Source organism: Opisthorchis viverrini (genome assembly GCF_000715545.1).
Source record: "Opisthorchis viverrini unplaced genomic scaffold opera_v5_576, whole genome shotgun sequence".
NCBI lineage: Eukaryota > Metazoa > Platyhelminthes > Trematoda > Opisthorchiida > Opisthorchiidae > Opisthorchis > Opisthorchis viverrini.
The window spans coordinates 88,143-96,949 of NW_008752241.1; the positions used below are offsets into that span (position 1 = coordinate 88,143).

The following is an 8,807-nucleotide window of genomic DNA, read 5'->3' on the forward strand; positions in this document are numbered from 1 at the left end:
GGCACATGTAACGGGATCTATGATATATTAGCGCCTGAAGGAGGCATTGCTAGAAAAGTTGTCATCGAGGGAATCTAATCAAGGACAGTGGAAGGTTTATATAATGTAATTGGAAATTAATATGTGTGATGGATAGAAACGAAAGTAAGCCAGATACTGACTGTGAGACCGACCGATTAACACTATCAATGGAAGGCAACTGAATTTGAACAATACTACTGGTCTTCTGTATTTGAACAAATACACGACGCAGAAGTTTATGTGAGCGAATTTGGACGATGAGGGAAAGGTTATTGCGATAATCTACTTATCGGAGTCACGTGTATGCATCCAATGGTACCTGTAGTTGCCGTTGGATTCACATCTTTAAGGGGGTAACGACGTCCATGAAAATGAGGCAGGATGTGAGAGTACAAACAGGAATGGCAAATCAATTTCTTGTTAATTGAATGGTAGTCCTGCGCGAAACTTAATTTTAGTACCTAGTCCTCCGTATGAACATTTATCTATGCTCTAATGGCATCGTGAACTTTCTGGTTCATAGCTAGTTGAGATGTGCAGTTCTCAAACNCTTCTGTATTTGAACAAATCCACGACGCAGAAGTTTATGTGAGCGAATTTGGACGATGAGGGAAAGGTTATTGCGATAATCTACTTATCGGAGTCACGTGTATGCATCCAATGGTACCTGTAGTTGCCGTTGGATTCACATCTTTAAGGGGGTAACGACGTCCATGAAAATGAGGCAGGATGTGAGAGTACAAACAGGAATGGCAAATCAATTTCTTGTTAATTGAATGGTAGTCCTGCGCGAAACTTAATTTTAGTACCTAGTCCTCCGTATGAACATTTATCTATGCTCTAATGGCATCGTGAACTTTCTGGTTCATAGCTAGTTGAGATGTGCAGTTCTCAAACACGAGGATAATTAGATTGGCTGAACGAAGTTCGGAGCTTGAAATTACAAGTCCAGACGTGTTAAGTGAATGTGAAACAAGTTTGTGGTAAGAAGAGGCTTCAACTACGTCATTGCTTTTAGCTGACTAAGAAAATGGCGTGCAAGTGTGTAACTAGGCGATAAGTAGGAGAAGGAGAGTTGCCTCATTGATGAGTGATGTGCACATCATATGATAACTAGCTTCAACTCACCTGAAATCAATATATGGTCACATTTCTAACTTCGTTACGATGTCACCTTTTATGGACTGCGGACGTGTCTCACAATTTACTCAAGCTGAGACCTTCATAAAAGATAGGGTGTTCCTGACAAAGATAAGAATAAGCCGGAACGGAACTCATTATATATGAGCCCGCAAGGTAAAAGGTGGGGCAAACGATCGATTTTCCGCTAACAACTGGGGACGCTCCAATACCCAAGGACTTTGCTTCATTACGGTAGTTCATGTTTAGTGAATCCAGTTTGTAGTGGATAGGCAAAATAGTGTTGTATTTCATAAGAACACGGATAGAGAGGTCTTGACTTACTTCGGCCCCAGTTCTAAAATGGGTAATGTGGTCCGTCAACAAATGAGACCGATCTTACTTTCGATAAATAGATATAAACGCATCCGAATTCAGTTTCGTTTCGGAAAAACATGTCGCAACCTCGATATTGATGTTCCAGGTGTGTAAAATTTAATTCTGACGAATGGATGGAATAGCCTTTCAATAAAATGGAAATTGAAACGTCGATCATTCGAGCGAATCTCTTTTTACTTCTTGATTACGGTTCACGGGGACTCATTTTGGCAGAAGTGCGGGACCCCATGTCAACAGGAATAATGTTCGCTACCTAATATCAGATGTCGTCAACTTTGGGTTATCCGTCTGGATACTGACCATAAGTTACACATTGGACTGGAGGTCCTGGAATGAATCAGATGTGTCGGTCTTGGCCTGATACGAATATACAGGCTTCCTCGTTGAATGTAAACTGCTCAACCAGTCAGTGCAACCCTTCACTATGAGATCGTCCGTTTTATTTGATCGGTCAGTTGGGCTTACTTGGTCGCGGACTTTCGAAGAGTTTTCAGGAATTTTGTGAGCAAGCTACTCACAGTTTTGATAGTTGAAAGGATGTTCGTCTAGCTTAGCAATGGATTTGTAAACATCATTGCCTGTTTAGTACTGAACAGAGAGACATCATCAATGCTGGGTACGTTTGGAAGATGATTGCCGGGTTCAGTAAACAGACGACAATCCACATATTCAGAAACCAATACCGAAAATGTGGACACTACTCGTATTTTGCCTAGTAGTATGCTTGAAATTCGATTTCTTATGAAGCAACTTCAGAAGAAATATCAACCGAATGGAAGCATAATCCAGGCTTATTTGAACAGGACTCATTGGGAAAAGTGGCTTTGCTGTCCTGGGAAGAAATTCTGAAATGTTTGGATTTGCTTCTCAGTAAATCCATTTCAGCATTAGAAAGGCGAAGTCAGCAGTGGTTTTCACACCAATTAAAAAAGAGTACAGATGTTTGGCTATTTTACAGTTCCTTTGAGAGCAACACTAGACACGGTGAATTTGAAATGCACTCATAATTGCACATAAGAGGCAACGGAGTAAAGGCGAAATGAGAAAGCCTTAAAAACTTTGCCGATGTTGGTGAACCCAGTGCTTTACGAAGATGCCCGTCTACTCAGTTGGAAAGTCTATAGAAGCGATGGCATCCCAAATTTTCCTGAAACCGAGTACCCCAACGACCCGACGTAGTGTACCCCGCTGTAACAACCACCACTGAAAGATATCATCGGTTAATCGGTAGCAGTTGCAGTTGATCGCCCAAAAGCGCGGTGCCTCCAGGGAGGATCGAACTCCCGACCCCTGGTTTACTAGACCAGTGCTCTATCCACTGAGCTATGGAGGCGCGGTTGGCGGGCCCTGCAAAGTGTTTATGGTAAAAAATAAGTCAACTACAAGTTAAGCCTAGCCAATCAATTGGCTTAACGAACTGCTTTTGTGCCTATCCGTATACGTGGATACATCAATTGGCGCCTGCTTATCGTCGGTGTAAGCTGTTGGTCTCTTTGTGACCAAGTGCTTCCGGCGAAGTAGAGGCATCTGGTCGGCATGATAACATTCTGCTAGTTCACTGGGTTTGTGTGGAGCCGAATGCGGTAACGCGTGTAAGCCACTGATGCCGATGTGAACTCGCCGGCAAACACGTAGAGGCCTGTTGCTAGCCTCCAGCTGGCTTAGGTATGTTGGCGTAAAGGTGAGCAACAGCCTAGTTTTCTTACATCAGGGCGCTGAGCGTCACTAGGTAAACTGCTGTACAAGGCAAGGTGTTGAATCAAGTAACTGTGCTTCATCCAATAGTTTTCAGGGGTATGTAGAATATTCTAAAGGCAGAAAACGTCATGATGCAGTATACCACTTCAGAGGCGCTATATTTTTGTCACAAATACTCAGCAGTACGTCAACACGCCTGGTATTTGTTTATGATTTAACGAGTCCCTATGGCAAATGAATCTCCCATTGACTTGATTGATTGCTTTCCACATTCATTTATGTATAATATATATGCCCTCAGATATATCGAGTTTGCAATACAGGAAGTGCTTTAGTGGTGCGTTTTGGTTCCCACTTGGGAATGACACAGGATCGTGGCCCGGTGATTCGTAGGAAGTTGTATATTTGTTGCCAATGTTTCTGAACGGGAATTCTGTCCAAGTTGAATCAGTCTGTGAACATCAAGAACAGACATGCAATAACCGTTAGAGACTCACGAGGTCTTGCATTCAGTAGTAGAGCGTGGTATAATAGACATATCTGCATAGTCTGATGCTCCGTAGAAAAAGTAACTTTAGTCCATTCAACTAGTAGTGGTAAGACTAGTTATTGATACCTTCTTTCCGAATCAGAATTCCCCGTAGCGCACACTGCAACAATGTTCACCACTGCTGCTCCTATGAAAAGACTTGGCTATGCCATTCGTTGGCGGTTTTTCTGGACTTTTTCAGATTGAGGGTTTCAGAGTTGAGCATAGGAACCGGGGTGTTCCCGGAGTTTCTACGCTTCGAAAACGTGTGGATACACTTTTACTGCAGACGTTTTCTAGTCATTAACCGTCTACGATGATACAAGAAGTGGTAGACCGTATTTGGCAACACTGCTTGAAAGCACACAAGAACATGTGCTATGACGACCGACGGAAATCTATAACGGATATGTTTTGATGCATCTTAAAGCCCCTTATTCACAAGCATAAGGTTGCAGGAAACTTACAATGAAATAGTCAAATAAGTAGAACCATCAGGTGCGAATTCAGACTCCATCAGAGCGTGCAATTAATTTTCCTGAGAATATAAGCAGTTAACATGCGCATCAGCTCACATACCTGTGTATAACAGACACTATGACCTCCATGGACCCTGTCATGGAGTAAACTGGTCTTACAGCTAAGAAGAGGCAAGACTGTTAGTCAACGTTTGTTGTACGAGCGCGCTGTTAACCAAAGTAATGTGGTCGGTTCCCTAAGTAACTTAGATACGCGAGGAGCTCTCGCAGTTCTCACTCAGTTTAGAGAGGACCGAGCAAAACGTTCCTCGAGTGGAGGCTGGAATCTGGTGGGCGGCCTTAGGAGTGGGTCAATAGTTGGTTAGGAAGAAGTATTGCTTTCAAATCAAATTCACTAGTTACACGAATGTGATTGACAGTCTCGTGTTCTTGAGATCAACGACCTGCTAATGGTAATCCGTCACGTAATAGGTGGGATGAGACCAGTTGGTAAAGAATGGCTTCGTGTGATTGACCTGCCTGAGAACCTATCACATCCTTGAAATGCATTTTGTTCCAGCTAGTAGGCAATTTGACTATTGGTCCACAGTCAATCCTCACATTTTACGACCTGATAAGCAGTAACTCTTCAAGCCGTGCAGTTTAGCGTGCTTGCGGTAGAGATCACATAATTTCATCATGTTTATTAACAAAAACATCAAATTGCAGTTTCTAATTTTTCTGTAAAGACTCAAGTGAATCCCAGCTGAATTGCTAGTTTATGGTAAGCATCAAGAAGGGCGAAACTAGCTGTGAGCAGCAGCTGTGGAATTTTCAGCAAAATTGAGGATTTTCCTTCTGGAACATATGCCGCAATATCTCAAATAACGTACCAAGTGAAACAAGAGGCCACTTTGCACAGCACATTCAGTTACAGAATACCAAAAACGAGAGATTCAGCTGGGATTCAGTTGGGTCCAAAACGACTGGTTCGATACACCTCGAGTCATGATGGATCGCGGGTGCATATCGGATTTGTGCGATGAAACAGGAAGATGGAATGGATGGCGTGAACAGGAAATTGACACTGTGTTTGTCGCAGATTTTCGGTAATTAAGGAAGATAATGCCTAAGTTAGTGGAGTTACTGGCTTCGGAACTAGTCTTGGATAGAAAATAAAACGAGAGAGCTGGGATTCAGTTGGGTCCAAAACGACTGGTTCGATACACCTCGAGTCATGATGGATCGCGGGTGCATATCGGATTTGTGCGATGAAACAGGAAGATGGAATGGATGGCGTGAACAGGAAATTGACACTGTGTTTGTCGCAGATTTTCGGTAATTAAGGAAGATAATGCCTAAGTTAGTGGAGTTACTGGCTTCGGAACTAGTCTTGGATAGAAAATCACATGCTGTATGCTTCTGCCTCTGTTGGACAATAAGCGGGAACACTGAAAATCAGTCGACATTGTCGTGGCTTTAAATGTCCTATTTTGAATATGTTTCGAGGGCAGTTCTCACAAAATATCACAGGGCAGTTAACAACTGCGGAGATTCCAAGGGGGAAACGGGACCCAGTCTGCTTCAGCGTTAAGTGTGGATACGCTCCACACTAAGTTTGAGACACGCCGGGTTCGCTTACCATTTTCTGCTAGAAAGGTGTATCGTCTAACTGCCCCATCGAAGTTTGGAAACGCTTCTCTTATTATCAGTTCAACTGTTGACCCGTTTCATTTATTACCAATTAATTCGGCCGAATTTATGTAGGCAATCATTACGTCTCATCCTTATTTGAGGATGCACCCTTTAGAATGCAGGAAAACATACTGGATTCATTCGATGTTCATTCAACGACTTGATTTGGAAAATATAACTAGTGTAAACTAAGTGTGCTTTCTAGTCCCCGTTGTTTCGGTCATTATCTAAGGAGGATTTGCGAAGTTGAATTCCGAATACTGGTGCGATTGGAGCTGACTCAATCGCAAACGCCTTGGCGGGAGTAAGTTATTGTGTACAATCAAATTTCGCAGTTTATATAGATATATATGTATGTATATGTATGTATACAGAAAGCTAAGGCCGGACTCGATTGTCCACCGACGGTATTGGGCGTTCCTTAGATGACAAGTTCGTCGTAATCTTGTGCTATCTTGTCATCAGCTTGTGAATCAGGAACTCTGCCAAACCAAGGTGAGGTTCAATCGATTCACTCAACCAAGCAATCGTGGAGTAGCTAGCGCTAGACTCGCGTTTTTTTTTCAAAAAGGTTACTCCCAATAAGCGACAGTGATAGGTGAGGCGCTCCAACTTGTCCATTATTTCATCCAGGATGGTCCAAATGACAAAGTAGAATGCAGCGACCTGACTACCAAAGTTCAGGAGAGAGGCTCGACCCTGTCCGGCTGCCATGGTGCCACCGGCTCTTCCGGCTTGCCCACTACGTTGCAACTGAGTGAGCCTATCCATGTCCACGGCTGAAGCCAGAATCGATACGAACCCTGCTTGCCACCGCTCAACCAACTGGCATCCAACGCTAGGGAGCATACTCAGATTGCGAAAACCTGTAATTCTAAACCCGACTGAAGCTGACCTGCCAACTGATGAGAAGTACGGATGAGATTCCACGCTAAGGAAATCATGTCATCTCGACTTGCTGAATGAACCTTTTCTATGACTCGAGTGTGCGAATAACCTCCAAATGGACACTCGAGAACAGTGCTCCAGTTCCTTCACATAGACGGAGGACTTGGATAGATCCATCAGTCTGGACTGAATGCGTTTGGTGCGAAGGGCGGCTCGGGAAATTTTCCGAAGCAAGTCACAACTGCTTTGAAGTCGACGAAGTTGTTCGATTTGCGTTTGAAGAGCTGTAAAGGGGGGCGGTGACTTTGTGCTGCAGTTTGATCAATGACTGAGAGACACATTGGTGATTTTCGACTCCCTGGTTTGCAGTATATCGCGTAACTGGTCGATATCCTTGGCTCTTTTTAGCAATTCCTTGTGATGGCTGGCCACAAGCTAATAAACAGATGCATCCAGATTGCGATTTTTCGCTTACTAGACACAATACCTCCGAGGCTTTGCAAACTCCAAAATCACTAGACAAGTACACATTCGGGTCGAACTGCGGAGAGTGGAGAGAGATTCATCATCCATATCACGGACATGCACTAATTTACACGATAGACAACCATATACCGAATTCTATCACACCTTGAATACCCACGATAAGTTCAGCATGAAGCTGAGGTCCACTTCCGGTATGCTGTACTTCGTAGACTGCGACGGGATACGGAAAGCTACTATTGACTGGAAAGTGACGGACACAGCTGCCATCTCAAAATACTCATAGGCTCACCCAAAGTCAGTATACGTTTGCATGGTTTCAGCAATATCTAGTCTAGTAAGAGTGTGTAGACAGATGTGGCCGGTCGAACAGTCGTGCAAATGAAAGCCAAAAATACCATAAGAAAGCGGATGTCCACTTTGTTTAACTAGGCGGCATTTAACGAAGACAAAACAATAGGTGACTCCGAACAATAAGAGGAACACTGGCATCTAAAGTAAGTTGGATGACTATGGCCAGCATGAAAGCAGCATTCCAGAAAGGAAAAAAGTTTAAACTCAGTATTGTTACAACTGGAGGGTTGCCTCGCGATCGATAGGACTGGGTACTGTGCACACAAAATACAACGCGAAGAGTGCACGAACACTCATTTAGGACAAACTGTCAAGGAGCTGCACACTGTAATCGGTGGGCACAAGCACTGCATCAATAAAACATCGAGAAACGACTACTAATATCAGGTCATAAGTGAAGATCCAAGAATGAACGGGGTACCGATTGGACACTGAATATAAAGTAAATCTGGAAAATGCGAGGATCACGGTTCAGGCAACAACGGTGGAAATCGTCAACCAACCCGAAGTGAACAGAATAGACGGTGTGGAAATGACTGACGTTTTAAATTAGCCGAGTTGATGCGTGACGGTTTGCAGTTATCAAAGTAGTAGGCATGGCCTTAGCTATAAAATCCAAAACGACTAAAATCCGTCTGTTCTCCCTATCACCCAGCTCAACTGTCCTGGCATGAAGGAACCGGATACCGATAAACATGATGGACGAACTACATACACTCAAGGAAATACACAGCTAAAACGCTCTAAACTGGAAGAGTACAACACCAAACTCGATTCAGCTTGCTGTCACTTACGACCCCCAAACCCAACACGAAGCTTTGACTAAATTTAAATAGTGAGGATGCAATTTGTTGGAAGGGAATTCACTAAGTGGTCCTCCTGACGAAGCTTTTTCCAAGAACAAACGTTGGTCAACTATACGTCAATCGATTGTCTACTGAGAATTTTGAAACGACGGATTTTCGTCGTTCCCAAACATTTCCAACCTGACTGAAATCTCGCTAATCCCCTAATTTTCCATTGTTATGATGTGCAATTCTGTGTCGAATTTGAGGATGAGCACAGTGAGGATTTCAGTAAGACCCAGCAAAAGAATATTACGAAACAAGAACTCATCATACTGTTTCCTTCACTCACATATTCGCTATTACCAAAATGTCAGC

General features: G+C 43.3%; 3 protein-coding genes across 3 annotated transcripts in view; all 3 read right to left on the minus strand.

The window, feature by feature from the left end:
- The window catches only part of T265_11775 (hypothetical protein), a gene marked incomplete at both ends in the record, with an annotated part of 51,483 nt that extends 47,097 nt beyond the window's left edge, over positions 1-4,386 (minus strand). Inside the window, one exon of the mRNA XM_009178530.1 lies at positions 4,346-4,386. Coding sequence (XP_009176794.1) covers positions 4,346-4,386 — 41 coding nt within the window. The remainder of the gene's footprint in view (positions 1-4,345) is intronic.
- Positions 4,387-6,369: 1,983 nt separating this feature from the next.
- Positions 6,370-6,863, minus strand: T265_11776 (hypothetical protein; the record flags this gene model as incomplete). The annotated part of the gene is made up of 2 exons (XM_009178531.1): positions 6,370-6,785; positions 6,815-6,863. The coding sequence occupies 2 exons, from the start codon at positions 6,861-6,863 to the stop codon at positions 6,370-6,372; spliced, it is 465 nt and encodes a 154-aa protein (XP_009176795.1).
- A 1-nt stretch (position 6,864) lies between these two features.
- T265_15535 (hypothetical protein) lies at positions 6,865-7,348 on the minus strand (the record flags this gene model as incomplete). The annotated part of the gene is given in 2 exon segments (XM_009178532.1): positions 6,865-7,117; positions 7,137-7,348. Coding segments are annotated over 2 exon segments (465 nt in total), but the record flags the coding sequence as incomplete, so codon positions are not given.
- Between the last annotated feature and the right edge of the window lie 1,459 nt (positions 7,349-8,807).